A 16,947-nucleotide genomic window follows, 5' to 3' on the forward strand; every position below is an offset into this window, starting at 1 on the left:
CGGATGTGTACATTGCCAGTGCATTATAAGACACTATATATACAGATATAAAACATAATGAAAGCTGAAGTGTAATTTGCTGAAGTTTAAAATCACAAAACTGTAATTTTCTCTGGCTGCCAATCAGTTTCTATTGCACACAAGCTGGGTCTCTCTCTTTCGGGCAATGCGAAAAGATATGGCACCTTGCCCACTTGTCTTTTAAAGGACAGAGCTTGGCACACAATTCTGCGAACATAGCCCTTGACATTCAGAAGTGTTTAACCCACAGCTGGTCGATAAAGTGGATCCTCACAATCCGCCAGAACAGTTTTGAGCATGGGCGCTTCAAGGTATCCGTAGTCTGGCGGCGTGTTGGCAAATTGGCAAATTCGCTCCAACTCTTCTCTTTCTCCACCCTGTTGTGGTACATTTCAGATGAAACATCAAATAGGCGCTGGTGCTCCTGCCAATGTTCCACAAATTTTTTCTCCATTTCTTTGGTCCAATGAGACTTTCTTGATACCACAGCCATGCTAATTGATGTTCTGTTGCAGGTACAGTACATCAGGACTCCTCCCACTGAAACTTCCCGTGCTCTCTAATTGGCTGTAGGTCAACGCTGTTGTTGTATTCAGTCAAGACATATTTCACATTGGATGATTTGGAACGCAGACTGGTCCAGATATTTAACATTCGAGATATCTCGCTGACCTCGGCGACGCGTCGGCAATTCTCTCAAATCGCGTCTTTGATAGTTCATACATTGCGATCATCACTAATAGCGAGCTCTGATTTGCCCACAAATTTCAGGCTTTGTCGGCGATCTCCACACCCTCGGCCATCTGTCGGCGAGCGAAAATCGGGCTTAAAATCGTATAGTGTAAACATGGCATAAGTCTTAAAAAAACATTTAGATGGAAACCCAGCTAATGGCACGTATAATGTTCAGGCACAGGCTGGAAACACATTACAAAGAAAAAGATGTTGGTTCTTGTCTTTACCTTCATGCCTCAGCTGCAGACTTGAATGTACTGTATATGCTTTTGCTGTTGCCGTATTGTCACTGGATGCATTATCTGTCCTTCTCTTCTCCTCTCAGGCATGGTATCTGTGCTGGACCTGATGCAGGGTGGCTTCCCTTCCCGAGCTCCATTCCACGAGCTCTACAACATGTACAAGCAATACATGCCCAGCAAACTCACAAGACTTGATCCTCGACTCTTCTGCAAAGTAAATTGCTTTGATTTTTTTTGTAATCTTATATTAATACTTCTAAAATGAAGTTTTATTGCTTCTAATTTTTGCTTTTATTTTACATTTACATTTATGCATTTGGCAGACGCTTTTATCCAAAGTGACTTACAGTGCAATTATTACAGGGACAATTCCCTCCGGAACAACCTGGAGTTAAGTGCCTTGCTCAAGGACATAATGGTGGTGGCCGTGGGGTTAGAACCAGCAACCTTCCGATTAACACACCTGTGCTTTAGCCACTACGCCACCACCACTCCACTATTATTATTATATTATTATATACTTGCTAAGGGTTACATAATGTTAGGGATTTCAACACGATTCCCTAAAAAAGTGTTTAACTTCAATTTATAATTCAGTCCCGCACCATTTTTTAATGGTACCTCAAATCAAGCTGCTTTTTTGTGGAGAAGTATTGCAATCGCAATTTTACTCATGTTGTTATTTTTTGAGAGATCGATAGTTGCAGTGAGTCATTATGTGTGTCACCCCTCCACCATTTTTAATCGGCAAGTATGTCATACCTCTGACTAGTCTGCATGTCTGCATGTTTTTCACCATCGGCCAAAACTTGTTGTTGTGAGTCTGCTAGTGTAGATCCAGCTTTACACACAGTAGTAGGAGGAACCAAACCATATCTTGGGACCAGAATATCATGGAGTCTTGTGGGTGGGATATTTTGACTCAGTTGCCTAGCAACCATGCAGAACATGCTAGCATCACACAGAAAAATGCTAAAAGCCACCTTAGAAATAGTATAGGAATACCCTGGCAACAATCCACAACACCCTAACATCATGGTGGTGAGTTTTGCACAGGCAGGCACCACTCACATTTTTACTGTGAAAATCTAGTGAAATGGATGTTTTTATCTACGTAATTACAATAATGTAAGTATGATAGACCGTGGCTAGCTGAATTCTTTTTTAGAAAAGATTATGTGACCCTTCATATTATTTTGCAAAAGCATGCACTGAGTAATCCCTCATTAATTTGCATGACAAATGATAGTGCTTTATCATTAGTACTTACAGATGAATTTGGAAGCCAGATTGCTTTTTAATCATACGCTGGTGGTTAAATATAAAGTATTTACTTCATCACAAAAATGTTCACATAGATTCCCCAGTAATATATGAGAGGGCTGCAATTATTTATACTTCATCATTTTAATGAATACATCTTGCCTGGAATACACAAAGCCTTGAGTACAATAATTTAATAGGATCTGTGCCTTTGTCTGAATGTATTCTCTCCTTCCCTAGGCTCTGTTTAAAGCCTTGGGCCTAAATGAGAACGACTACAAGTTTGGATTGACCCGGGTTTTCTTCCGCCCTGGAAAGGTAATCATTTCTCATTTAGAGCTTTAGAATAATAGAAAGCTGTTAAGACTGCTGTCCCATCCATTAAGCATTAGGACAGATGAGAACCTCATAACTGAGAATGCAGATACATAAATCTCTATGTGTGTATATGTCTCAGTTTGCGGAGTTTGACCAGATCATGAAGTCTGATCCAGAGCACCTGGCTGAGCTTGTAAAGCGGGTCAATAAGTGGCTGGTGTGTAGCCGCTGGAAGAAGATCCAGTGGTGCTCGCTGTCAGTCATTAAATGTACGTCTCCCTTGATAACCTCAGGAAAACTGGCCATAGTAAAAAATTAGAGGGATCCCTGTAACACTTGTTTTCCCTCCCATTCACTGATATATCGTTATAGTTTGATGTTATTTTATGTGCAAACATTTTTTTCCTGTCCATTTACTTTGCTTCAGTGAGAAACAAAATGAAGTACAGGGCTAGAGCCTGCATCAAAATTCAGAAGACAATTCGCATGTGGCTGTGCAAAAGACGACACAAGCCTCGGTATGTACAAACACCAGCACACTCCTCTATTACTGAATGTCATTTCTCAAGTAATACAAACCCAGCATGAGGGGACATTTTTGGGGTCCATTTTCAAATACTTATATCAATGTGGTTCCAGTGTTGTGCACCATATAGAATTGAAACAAGGTAGCGGATGCAGAATTACATTTGAATGTTAGGAAGTACACTCACCTAAAGGATTATTAGGAACACCTGTTCAATTTCTCATTAATGCAATTTTCTAATCAACCAATCACATGGCAGTTGCTTCAATGCATTTAGGGGTGTGGTCCTGGTCAAGACAATCTCCTGAACTCCAAACTGAATGTCAGAATGGGAAAGAAAGTGATTTAAGCAATTTTGAGGGTGGCATGGTTGTTGGTGCCAGACGGGCCGGTCTGAGTATTTCACAATTTGCTCAGTTACTGGGATTTTCATGCACAACCATTTCTAGGGTTTACAAAGAATGGTGTGAAAAGGGAAAAACATCCAGTATGCAGCAGTCCTGTGGGCGAAAATGCCTTGTTGATGCTAGAGGTTAGAGGAGAATGGGCAGACTGATTCAAGCTGATAGAAGAGCAACTTTGCCTGAAATAACCAGTCATTACAACCGAGGTATGCAGCAAAGCATTTGTGAAAACACAACACGCACAACCTTGAGGCGGATGGGCTACAACAGCAGAAGACCCCACCGGGTACCACTTATCTCCACTACAAATAGGAAAAAGAGGCTACAATTTGCAAGAGCACACCAAAATTGGACAGTTGAAGACTGGAAAAATGTTGCCTGGTCTGATGAGTCTCGATTTCTGTTGAGACATTCAGATGGTAGAGTCAGAATTTGGCGTAAACAGAATGAGAACATGGATCCATCATGCCTTGTCACCACTGTGCAGGCTGGTGGTGGTGGTGTAATGGTGTGGGGGATGTTTCCTTGGCACACTCTAGGCCCCTTAGTGCCAATTGGGCATCGTTTAAATGCCACGGCCTACCTGAGCATTGTTTCTGACCATGTCCATCCCTTTATGGCCACCATGTACCCATCCTCTGATGGCTACTTCCAGCAGGATAATGCACCATGTCACAAAGCTCGAATCATTTCAAATTGGTTTCTTGAACATGACAATGAGTTCACTGTACTAAAATGGCCCCCACAGTCACCAGATCTCAACCCAATAGAGCATCTTTGGGATGTGGTGGAACGGGAGCTTTGTGCCCTGGATGTGCATCCCACAAATTTCCATCAACTGCAAGATGCTATCCTATCAATATGGGCCAACATTTCTAAAGAGTGCTTTCAGCACCTTGTTGAATCAATGCCACGTAGAATTAAGGCAGTTCTGAAGGCGAAAGGGGGTCAAACACAGTATTAGTATGGTGTTCCTAATAATCCTTTAGGTGAGTGTATAATTAAAATGGAAATAGGAAATACTACTTTGTAAACTGTTTTTGTTTCCTTCAGTATTTTTTACCCCAAAAGATGTTATCATAAACACAACATTTAGAGTATTTTCCAAACACAATATACTATAAAATAAATGTAATTTTATGAACTTTGCTGCTTGTTGAATGTCTTTGAATTGTAATTCAATAAATTCCTGTTCTTGCCATTCCACTTCAAATTCCAGTTCAGTATCTTACGGGGTGTAACTAATCAAATTTTAACTCGTAAATTGAATTGGAGCTGGTTCTTAAATTGCAAAAACGGCATTGCTTGCATCTAGTATTTGTGTTTTTGTAAAGCTGTCTGAATTGTGCATTCATACTAATCTGAATTGTGCATTCATACGCCAGCATTGATGGCCTGGTGAAGGTGAAAAATTTGAGGAATAGGATGGAGAAGTTCAACGAGGCTGTGAATGGACTTAAGGAGGGAAAACAGGAAATGAGCAAACAGGTTGAGGATCTGGCCACCTCCACCGACGCCCTCATGTCCAAGATCAAGGTCAGGCTTTCCACTGGAAAACATTTACTGAAGTTTTAAATGTATGCATTTGGCAGATGCTTTCATTTCATCAAGTGACTAACAGTGTATTTACCTTTTAAGCTTGGACTGCTGGCTTGCCCACAGAGAAAAATATAATCAACATATTAATAACTACAGTTTTGACCAACACAAAATATTTATCATTTTAAAGCTTAGAAGCTGTACTTTACAATGCATATAAGCTTTAAGACCAAAACTGAACAAGTGCTTTGAAATTTGCAGATAAATCAGAAATGTTCCTTTTTGATGCTTTATTATTGTAATCTCTAAAAGCATCAAACCGATCAAATAGCCATGTGTCATTGGAAAGGTCTCAGAGTAGAATATATTCAGCCTATTTGTTTTACTCTGACAAAAATATAGCGAGTACATGTCTTTAACATACAGTGCATTCAGAATATATTCAGAACCCTTCATTTGTTTCACATTTTATGTTGCAGCCTTAAAGCTAAAATGCTTAATATTTGTATTTTTTTCACATCAATCTACACTCCATACCCCATACTGACAAAGCAAAAACCATATTTGTGATAACTTTGCAAATTTATTAAGAAGCAAAAACTGTATTAAGTATTCAGACCCTTAACTTTGTACATAGTTGATGCACCTTTGTCAGCGATTAGAGCCTCAAGTCTTTTGGGTATGATGCCATTCTTCATTGCAGATCCTCTCAAGCTCTGTCAGGTTGGATGGGGATCGTAGGTGGACAACCATTTTCAGGTATCTCCAGAGATGTTAGATTTGGTTCAAGTCTGGGCTTTGGCTGGGCCACTCAAGGATATTCACAGAATTGTCCCTAAGCCAGTCTTGCATTGTCTTGGTTGTGCTTAGGGTCATTGTCCTATTGGAAGGTGAGCCTTCAGCCCAGTCTGAGGTGCTGAGTGCTCTAGACCAGGTTTTCATTAAGGATATCGTCTCGGGTTATGACTATAACCCTTGTTCCCTGAGAAGGGAACGAGACACTGCGTCGTTGAAAACGACTCTTTTGGGAACGCTCCTTAGCGTGCGCCTCTGAATTATGAATGAAACTATTCCAATCTTGATTGGTGTTGCGTCATGACGTAACATGTGACGGCATAACCGGATGCATAAAAGTGACGCCGGCACACAAAAACATTAGCCTAGCGATGAAGCAAGCTGCTCTCAGGCACTGAGGGGCGTGGCAGGACGACGCAGTGTCTCGTTCCCTTCTCAGGGAACAAGGGTTATAGTCATAACCCGAGACGTTCCCTTCCGAGGGAACTCGCACTGCGTCGTTGAAAACGACTCTTTGGGGAACGAATGCCCACTAGGCCACGCGCCGAAAAAGGCCTGCCCTAGAGTGAAACTGAACTCAGGCACTCAGCTAGGACAAGAGCACACGTGCGCCAGGCGTACTAGGGAGGTGCAGAAAACCTGATGAAAGTGTGAGGGGTAGCCCAACCAGCTGCCTCACAGATCTCCTGGAGGGGCACTCCCGATAAGAGAGCCCTAGAGGACGCCATGCCTCTAGTTGAATGAGCCCTTATGGCCAAATGTGAAGGCAAATTGCGCACCTTATAGGCCGAGATAATAGCCTGAACAATCCAATTACTAATGGTTTGTTTCGAAGCAGGGAGCCCCTTCTTAGGTGACCCAAAACACACTAACAGTTGGTCCGACCTCCTCCAAGAAGAGGACCTCTCGAGGTAAACGCTCAAAGCTCTGACAGGGCAGAGCAAATGGAGCCTCTCTTCTTCTGCCGACACATGAGGTGGAGGATGAATGCCTGCAGGACCGTAGACCGTGCCGTGTTAGAAGGCACCTTAGGCACAAAGCCAGGTCTCGGGTGCAGAATGGCTTTAACTCCGCCAGGGGCAAACTATAAGCAAGCTGGTGTTACTACCAGGGCTTGAAGATCTCCCACCTTCTTTAGAGAGGTAATAGCTAAGAGAAGAGCCATCTTGAACGTCAGGTCCTTGGGCGAGGCCGACTGAAGGGGTTCGAAGGGGGCCAGGGATAACCCTTCGAGAACCACCGCCAGGTCCCAGGCAGGAACCCTGGACCTGGTTGTCGGTCTCATCCTCCATGTACCACGGAGAAAACGAATGACCAGCTGGTGCCTCCCCAGAGGCCCAGCACTCAATGGTGCATGGAAAGCCGCAATGGCAGCCACGTACACCTTAAGTGTGGAAGGTCTTGAAGAAACTCCAGAACTGAAGCCACCGGGCAGTTAACTGGATCTACTTCATGTTCTCTACACCAAGTGGAGAACACATTCCACTTGAGGCCATATAATCTCCTAGTAGACGGAGCCCTAGAGTTAAGTATGGTTTCAACCACCCCCGCTGATAGACCAGCATTTAGGTACTGAACCCCCTCAGGGGCCAGACCCACAGTTTCCACAGCTCTGGACGAGGGTGGAAAACTGTGCCCCCTGCCTGAGACAACAGATCCCTCCTCAGAGGAATCTGCCATGGCAGAGCTATCAGGGGTGAGATTATGTCTGAGAACCCTACTCGGGCCGGCCACATCGGGGCAACCAGAAGTAGACTGATGCCCTCTTGGCGGACCCTTTCCAGGGCTCCCTGGAGCAGAGCGATCGGGGGAAATGCGTACAGGCGAAGCCTCGGCCAGGCCTGTACCATGGCATCCAACCCCCGTGGGGCTGGATGTGAGAGGGAGAACCAAAATGGACAGTGGGACGTCTCTCGAGACGCGAATAGATCCACTTTCGATGGTCCAAATTTGTCCCATATCAACTTCACCACCTCTGGATGAAGTCTCCATTCCCCGGGCCTCAGCCCCTGCCTCGACAGGATGTCTGCTCCCTGATTCTGAACCCCCGGAACATACATGCTCTGATAGACAGTATTTTCCCTTGGGACCAAAGAATTATCTGATGCGCCGGTCTGCACAGAGGGCGCGATCTGAGTCCCCCTTGTCGGTTCAGATAAGCTACCACTGATGTATTGTCCGAACGTACTAGGACATGGTAACCTTAGATGTCTGGAAGGAAGCTCCTCAGAGCCCTGAACACAGCCAACATCTCTAGACAGTTTATGTGCCAAGAATGATGATGGTCCTGCCACAGACCCCTGGCAAAGCGGCCGTCCATGACCGCGCCCCAGCCAGTGAGGGAGGCGTCTGTCGAAACGGTTTCCGGCGACATGACGCTCCCAACACTGGCCCTTGGGACAGGAACCAAGGTTTCTTCCATATTAGCAGAGAACGAAGGCATCTGCGCGTTACTCTGATTTTACGAAATGGATTCCCCTTGGGGGAAAAACCCCTTGGCTTTCAGCCACCACTGGAGGGGCCTCATGTGTAGAAGGCCCAAAGGTATAAAGTTGGATGCCGCTGCCATGAGGCCCAGCAGTCTTAGAAACTGCTTTACAGTGATGGCCTGGCCTAGCTTTAACCCGGACACCATCGCCAGAACGGACTCGATACGTGCAGGAGACATGCGTGCCTGCATCGTAACCGAGTTCCACACAACATCCAGAAACGTTGTGCACTGGGATGGTTGTAACACACTCTTTTTTGTGTTGAGTCTCAACCCCAAACTTCGAATGTGGCCAAGGACGCCTAACCGCCTCGATGCCTAACCGCCATTTCTCAAGACTGGGTCAGAATGAGCCAATCGTCGATATAATTCAGTATGCGGATGCCCTGAAGTCTCAGAGGAGCAGGAGCTGCATCCATACATTTGGTGAATGTGCGGGGAGAGAGTGCTAGGCCGAACGGAAGAACCCGATATTGGTAAGCTTCGCCCCCGAAAGCGAACCTCAGGAACCTCCTGTGAACAACCTCGGTTGCTCTGCAGCGGGGGGGAACTCTGTGGTGCGAGGAGCTGACTGATGGCTGGGGCTGATCTGCTTTCCCTACTCGATTTAGACTTACCTTACGGGGGAAGCATCAAGCAGAAAAGATCTAACCTTTTCCTTTATCCCTGATAAATTCAGCCACAGATGCCTCTCTGTGGCCACCATAGCTGCCATAGAGCGGCCAATAGCGATTGAGTGCAGGCAAGAACCAGCCCGACCTGCCGCCATGTAAGCCCTACTTATTAAAGCAGATGTATCCCTGCAGGGCTTACTAGGCAGCGCCGGGGTTTTATATCCCTATAAATAAATATCCCGTGCCCCCAAAACATCGTCTGTAATCACCACACTGGGGCTGGAGACACGGGACGAATGCGGTTTACCCCACGATCTCGAGATATATATTTATATATTTTTTTGTGGAGATCGGGGAAAAACGGCAAACCCCGGCGCTGAGGTTGTGATCTGTGCCGCAGGAAACGCTCGTCTAATTTGTCTTTCAACTTGCGTTTCCTGCTCATTTTGTGGCCAGCTGATATCAAGTCTGGCCACGGCACGCGTCACAACCTCAATCAGCTCCTCATAAGCTTGGCCGAAAACTGGCGTACTTGACTCACGGTCGTCCGCATCAATGCTGAGCATATCCACTTCCTCGGAAGCAGAGAGCTCAAGCATTGGGACCTGATCGTGGGCAGAAGAAGCCACGACGCGGGCTTCTGCACCACTCACAGTAGGCTCGGGATCCTCAAACGAAGAATGAGAAAGTGCCGCAGCAGTCTCATTCTCATCTGCAAGATCCCGCTGCGAACCCCACGATCTCAACCGCCGCAAGAGGAAGAGGGAAAGCTAATGTGTTTGTGTGCCGGCGTCACTTTTATGCATCCGGTTATGCCGTCACATGTTACATCATGACGCAACACCAATCAAGATTGGAATAGTTTCATTCATAATTCAGAGGCGCACGCTAAGGAGCGTTCCCCAAAGAGTTGTTTTCAACGACGCAGTGCGAGTTCCCTCGGAAGGGAACTCTGTATTTTTCTGCATTCAGCTTTCCTTCAACCCTAACCAGTCCCCCAGTCCCTTCCACTGAAAAACACCCCCACAGCACGATGCTACCTCCACAATGCTTCACCGTTGAAATGGTTTCCTAGTTTCCTCCAGACATGACGCTAGGAATTGAGGCCAATCAGACCAGAGAATCTTGTTTTATGTGTCTTGTACTGAGGAGAGACTTCCATCTGGCCACTCTGCCATAAAGCCCAGATCGGCGGTGTTGCTGAGGATTGCCAGTGTTGCTGTGATGGATGTCCTTCTGCAAGTGTCTTCCATCTTCACACATGATCTCTGGAGCTCATCCAGAGTGACCATCGGGTTCTTGGTCACCTCTCTTACCAAGGCCCTATTACCTGATTGCTCAATTTGGCCGGGCGGCCAGCTCTCGGAAGAGTCCTGGTTGTTCCAAACTTCTTACATTTAAGAATTATGGAGGCCACTGTGCTCTAGAGAACCTTCAATGCAGCTAAACTTCTTTTGTTGCCTTCCCCAGATCTGTGCCTTGACATAATCTTGTCTTTAAGCTCTGTAGGCTGTTCCTTTGACCTCATGGCTTGGTTTTTGGTCTGACTTGCATTTACAGGTGTGAGACCTTTTATAGACTGGTGTGTGCCTTTCTAAACCATGTTTAATCAGTTGAATTTGCCACAAGTGGCCTCCAATCAAAGTGTAGAAACATCTCAAAGATGATCCAGAGAAATGGGATGCACCTGAGCTAAATTTCAATTGTCATAGCGAAGGGTCTGGATACTTATGTCAATGTGATATTTAGGGGTCTGAATGCTTTCTGAATGCACTGTACATGCTACATGTAAACAGTTGTTACTTATAAGTCAAGTTTTCGCTTCTAACTTATAGCTATAACAGAACATAAAATATCACATAACATTATTAAGATGAGATTTCCATTAAAACAAGCCCACACACAATGTAATTGGATGCATAGATCATTAGATAATCCACACAAAGCACAATGTGCTCACAGTTTATGATGTGCTATGTGGCTAAAAACGCATTAGATTCCTGGATCAGATGACTTCATCAGAAATGATGTAGTACATTGTCTAGCATCGTGGAACAATAAACCATTCGTATTAGGATTCAGATTGCTGCAAACAGGGGTGGAAGTCATCCAAATGTGGGCAGAGAGGATTGTTCACTCTAATTACATATGGCCATCAGGAGATGGTGCCACACCGAATGGAAGTGAATTATATCTCGTTACTCATGCCTGCATGCTTTGGAGAGAGAACATACCTTTAGTCATTGTTGTATTTGCATGTAAAGTGTACAATTATTATGTTTTATTTGCTTTTGGAAACTTGGAGACATTTTTGGACTCTAGGATAAATTAGATTTGTAATCCTATAACTTTTGATTACTTTGTCTTATCAACACAAATGTACCTTATTTACACCCTGAGTTAACAGTATAATGTAAAATCAGGAAAAATAAGAATAAAAAGTGTTTTTGTGATTTTTCATCAGTTTCTTATGCCGAGAGTCTAATAATTTATCATAATCTATTTCATAAATGTTTTTTTTTTTTCTTTTCTTTTTTTCTGTAAAATGATACCAAACAATTGCCCCTCATTATTTAATTCTGGGTATGCCACTTAAACAGGACATTTTTAAAAACGCATTCAGAGCTTAAATATTTGATCAATATGTGTGTACACTGGGATTCGAACCCATGACACTTGCATTGCTATCAATTTAGCCACAGGAAAATTGCCAGAGATTGACAAACCCCTTTCACCTCCTCCAGTTTACAAAGCACAATGATGTTATGTAGTGCATCACTTTTCTTAGCCTTCAGTTGTGAATCAGTTTTTCCATTTACAATTCAGTAAGTGTGTGTTTTTCCATGTCCTGATGAAGGCATTCTAAAGACTTAGACAGAAATGTCTTCTAGACATTGAGTCTACCCCTTTTTGGGCAAGGCCCATAGTAAGGCTCATCATTGACATTCATGTCACTCTCGGTCAAGTCGATGCTCAAGACTTTGCCGCATTATGCCATTTCTAGTGCTGTCTTCTTTCCCTCATTTTTCAGGTATTACTAATTGAGTCAATATATGCATTGTTTTATTCTCTGCGTGGAACCCGACCTAATCTGTCAGGCTCAGAGTGCATTATTGACGTGGAGCTCGAGAGACGTTGCCCCCTCTCTGATAGATGGCTGGCACCAGAGCTGATTCACCTGAACACTTCATTCCAGCCTCTAAATGAGATGTGCTCTCCACTTCAGCGCCTGTGATAGCCCTATTTGTTATTAGCATAGCACTTTTTGATTAGCATCTGGTTTTTGATTGGCAATGCCTCCTATTACCTTACCATCTGGACTGGAGATTACTCTGGCCTCCCTTGCTAATAATGCAGATTGTGTCAATGGCTGTCTTTCACTGTAGTAGCGCTAATTCATCTAGCACCAGGGGGTGAGATGGACCTTGTCATTGAGTCATAGTTTTTTTAATGTCATGTAAATGCTTTAGTCCAACTGAAAATGGTACGATTTATGCAGTAAAACAAACAGAACTAGATAATCTGATAGTAGTTTGGCTTTGTCCAGCACTTATGCATGTTAATCAGACCACAATTGGCCTTGCCTTTGTGCACATGCTCCGAAAGACAGAGCTTATGCGAGAATATTTGTTTCCACATTGTACCATGTATACTTGGACAGACAGATGAAGATTGTAGGTTAACTATGCAAAAACCTGCTGTAGCTCAATTATAACTGCACACGTAATGTTACTGACTGTTCCTACCCTGTCTTTTATTGTTTAAACTCTGGCCATTGGTTACGTCAATGTTATGTTAGGCTGCTCAAACAAACAGTGCAATATTAAAAGCACCACAGAGCCACAGCATTACAATCTTTGGGGAAATCAAACTATGAATGGCTTTGTTATCATTGTCTCTGCACATTAAACTGGGATTGAAGAAAGTATTTTAACCTTAAAGCAATTACACAAAGCACCCTTAAAATGCTCTGTAAAGTGCAAGCAAGTGGCCCTGCCTTTTTTTAGACCCTTTTCACAGAATATGATGATGTGTTCCCACCATACTTAGCAGCGTAAATCTTGCATACTTTCTTATATTTGCAATGTTTTTATTATTTAGTGTAAATTTTAACATTATACTTTGTTTTTCTTATGTTGTACCTAGTGGTGCATGATGTTGATTGCTAGTGAACTTATGAAACTTTTTTTTTCTCTTTATTGTATGTTATTATTGTTTAGAGCTCACTGGGAAAAATTCCAGACAACTATGTTGTTTGGCAATAAAGTTTTAATTGATTGATTGATTGATTCATTGATTGTAGTATATTAACCAGGAAGTCGTTTTTTTTTTAAACGGGTCACAATAACTACGATGTTGTTTGAGGGAGTGACAGAAAATGTGTTTTCTTTCTCTCTTCTGACTGCTCTAATCCACTACTCACTAATTTTTACTTCTTTTTGGAAAGCTGTGATAGCGTAGTAGTGGATTTTTCTTTTTCTTATAAAAAAATGATATTTGCTGTGGTCTCCCATTCACCGCTATACAGATTTACCCTGATATCGTTTTACTTTCACATTCCAATCCGGAAATGTGATAAGAGTCCATTAAAGCCATGTAGGGGACAGATCATGGAATAGTTTTCCAAATATTTCCACACATATTTTGACAGGTGTCATTGTTTACAGTACTTTTTTCACTTGCAAAGAAGTCATCAAGTCACACCAGAGGTCCTTTACATATTAGAAGTCTTAAAGGTACAGTAACAAAAACAGGCTATTTGTTTATAAGGTTATGTGAGAGGATGGAAATGGCCCTGATAAACTAAATGTATCGTTATTGGTATATCAAAAGTCTTGTCCTTTTTTTTTTTTTTTTTTAAATAGCCTTTAGTTGGTCATTACTGTGAACCATTATTTGCTAGTTGCAGGTCAGAAACAGGTGGTATTTAGGGAAGAACATTCTTATTTTAGAAAAAAATCTATTGGATAATATTATGGTTATGCCCATGAATGCATAATGTGACTTCAAATCTTTTGAGAAATCTGTATATCTGCTAAAAATTGGTTGAACCTTTAGGAGTGTACTAGGACTAAAGTTTATCTCAGAGCCTAAAATCCTCTCATTTTGATTTTGTGGAGGTTTTGTTTTCATCCTGTCTTACTTTCTGTCTTCATCCTTTAGTCCATGGTGATGAGCCGCAAGGAGATCGATCAGGAATACGAAGGCCTGGTGAAACGCTCAGAGCAGCTCCTCTCCTCCATGCAGAAGAAGAAACAGGAGCAGGAGGAGACAGAGAGACTCAAGCACATCCAGGAGGACATGGAGAAAGAGAGGAAGAGACTCGAGGAAGAAGAGCAGTTGCGCAGACAGGAGGAAGAGGACCGCCGCATGTGAGTCACGTCGCAAGTTTGTAATAAAATAAACCGCACATTAGGTCAGCATCCCAGTTCATTTAAAAGAAGAACAGGAGCTGAAAAGAAGGGCGTGGGAGGGGATTGGCAGAGAGATTCACACATCACTGGAGGGTTCGCTTGACCTGCTCTCTCTTATGTATTCTCCAGAGCTTGCTATCTTGGAGAGCATCTGTCATCATTTCACCAATCAGGCCATGATGATATGTCTATATTTTTGTCAAATACTATATAGTTCCACACAAGCAAACACAACAACAGCAACATTTCATTTATTGCACTGCTTGCTTAATATTTGCTGCATCTCAGTTCACTAGTTCACAAATGTGTCCACGTACTCATAAAGTCACACTTAAATTTGTATGATTTTCACTGTATTAGATCAAATATCAATCCAATTGGAATCTGCAAACAAATGAAGCTAGACTTTTACTTCACTTTATTTTAGCCTTTTTTTTTTTGCAATTACTTTCAACCAACTAGTTCATCACATTACCTATGGATATGTTCCAATAACTTTAACAACCAGAAATATATATATATATATATATATATATATATATATATATATATATATATATATATATATATATATATATATATATATAAATATCAGTTATAGAATTTAAAACTTAGAAAATTATTTGTGTTAAATGTTTAGCTTGAAAAGTGTTATTTATGATAAATGCCACTTAGTTTGATATTTTGTGATATTTACATTTACATTTATGCATTTGGCAGACGCTTTTATCCAAAGCGACTTACAGTGCACTTATTACAGGGACAATTCCCCCGGAGCAACTTGGATTAAGTGTCTTGCTCAAGGACACAATGGCTGTGGGGATCGAACCAGCAACCTTCTGATTACCAGTGATGTGCTTTAGTCCACTACGCCACCACCACACCATAATGCAATGACTGATTTTTAAGTGTGTCTTTTGTGTCCAAATAGTGTTTGGGGCCACTGTATATAAATATATTCGTCCTTTGATATGAAAATTCTACATTCACTGTCAACAATGTTAAGAGTGCACTATTCAGTTTTCAGCAGCTATTGAAGGGTCTTGAGTGATCAATAAAGACTAGATGCAGTCCATGTTTCTCTTTGTGCCAGTTGTGAAAACACCTGTGGGTGTGTTTTCACAAACAAACTTGTGGGTCATTGATCAGGAGGAATAATTCCCCGCAGGCCCTAGTAGCTCATTAACAGTCCTCCCTCGCTCTCTCCCATCAGGAAAGCTGAGATGGAGCAGAAGAGGAAACAAGAGGAGGAGGAGAGGAAGAAAAGAGAAGAGGAAGAGCGAGTCATGCAGGTGTGTATGTGTATACATGCTCCCTCCTGAGTATTGATTCCTTTTCTCTGCTGACTCCTTCAGCAAACCAAATGCCCACTCCGTCTCACACTGGCAAGCTCAGAACTGGCCGAGACTGGCTGTTCTGCAGGCATAATCATGCACAGTATTGAGCTGCCACAGTGGCCTGTGGGTTTATTCATAAAACCTTGCTTACCCCCAGAGGTTGGATTATGCTGTGCCTGCTGAGTGAAAGTCCTGTGTCCCCTTCTCTCCCAATGGTGACTTTGTGTTCGAGGGTCTGGCAGACTTTCCCTGTGCTGTTCTCTCTAGATTTCATTGCCCTGAAGAGATGCTTTGTATCCGTGCTACCTGAAAGCTGTTGCACGATCTTGCTTTTTTAAGGCTAGTCCTCCTGTGCCTTTGTCCATAAAATTTTTCTGTTTTGTGCTGTTTTTTTCTCTCTCTTCTCTTCTCTTCTCTTCTCTTCTCTTCTCTTCTCTTCTCTGTTTTTTTCTTTTGAACTCTGTATTTTCTTTTCAGTGTTGTTTTGTCCATTCTATTCTATTCTGGTCATTTTTTTCTTCTGTTCAATTCTATTCTGTTCTGAGCTGTTGCATTCTGTTTTGTGTTAATTTCTATTCTGTTCTTTTTACCCATTCTATTCTATTCTGTGCTGATTTTTTCATTCCATTCTATTCTATTCTGTGCTTTTTTTTTCATTCTATTCTATTTTATTCTGTTCTGTTTTTTTCTGTTCGATTCTATTTGGTGCTGTCAGCTGATTCATTTTTTTAATCATGATTAACCACATACTGTTTTGTAGTTAATCATGATTAATCACATATTTTTAAAGTGCTGAAATCTGTTTTTTTTTTTCCTGTCAAAATGCATTTATTTCCATTTTAATTGATAAGAAATCAAAAAAATATGTAACAATATAATGCTTTATTCACTTTTTCCAAATGAAGCCTTCCACAGTATAAAGATAAAAATGCACTGATAGCACTGAATTCAAGTAACATTAAACATTTGTCAAAGTCTAATTGCAAGGTTGACTAATTGAAAGAACTAATTCCCACATAGGTTGCATATTCATTGCAGTGGCAATTGAATCTCTTAAACTCCCATCCTCCACAATATTAATCTGCTGGTAGACTGTGGCTATCTGCTTTGCTACAGCAATCGTGAAGCTGCTTTTATGATTCACGTCTGGGCATTAATGCCAGTGCCGCTTTGAACTCCAGATGAAAAGCGCCTCCAGACAAAAATGTCTCAATAGCCACTTTTCCCACTATCAGGCCAGTGCAATCCAGG

At 42.3% G+C, this 16,947-nt stretch overlaps 1 protein-coding gene across 1 annotated transcript in view; it reads left to right on the forward strand.

The window, feature by feature from the left end:
• Window positions 1–16,947, forward strand: part of LOC127657046 (unconventional myosin-VI-like) — a 102,935-nt gene that overhangs the window by 65,409 nt on the left and 20,579 nt on the right. Inside the window, exons 21-27 of the mRNA XM_052145683.1 lie at window positions 1,082–1,212; window positions 2,502–2,579; window positions 2,719–2,848; window positions 3,007–3,097; window positions 4,895–5,045; window positions 14,109–14,317; window positions 15,573–15,651. Coding sequence (XP_052001643.1) covers window positions 1,082–1,212; window positions 2,502–2,579; window positions 2,719–2,848; window positions 3,007–3,097; window positions 4,895–5,045; window positions 14,109–14,317; window positions 15,573–15,651 — 869 coding nt within the window. The remainder of the gene's footprint in view (window positions 1–1,081; window positions 1,213–2,501; window positions 2,580–2,718; window positions 2,849–3,006; window positions 3,098–4,894; window positions 5,046–14,108; window positions 14,318–15,572; window positions 15,652–16,947) is intronic.

This window comes from Xyrauchen texanus, chromosome 16, assembly GCF_025860055.1.
Source record: "Xyrauchen texanus isolate HMW12.3.18 chromosome 16, RBS_HiC_50CHRs, whole genome shotgun sequence".
Lineage (NCBI taxonomy): Eukaryota > Metazoa > Chordata > Actinopteri > Cypriniformes > Catostomidae > Xyrauchen > Xyrauchen texanus.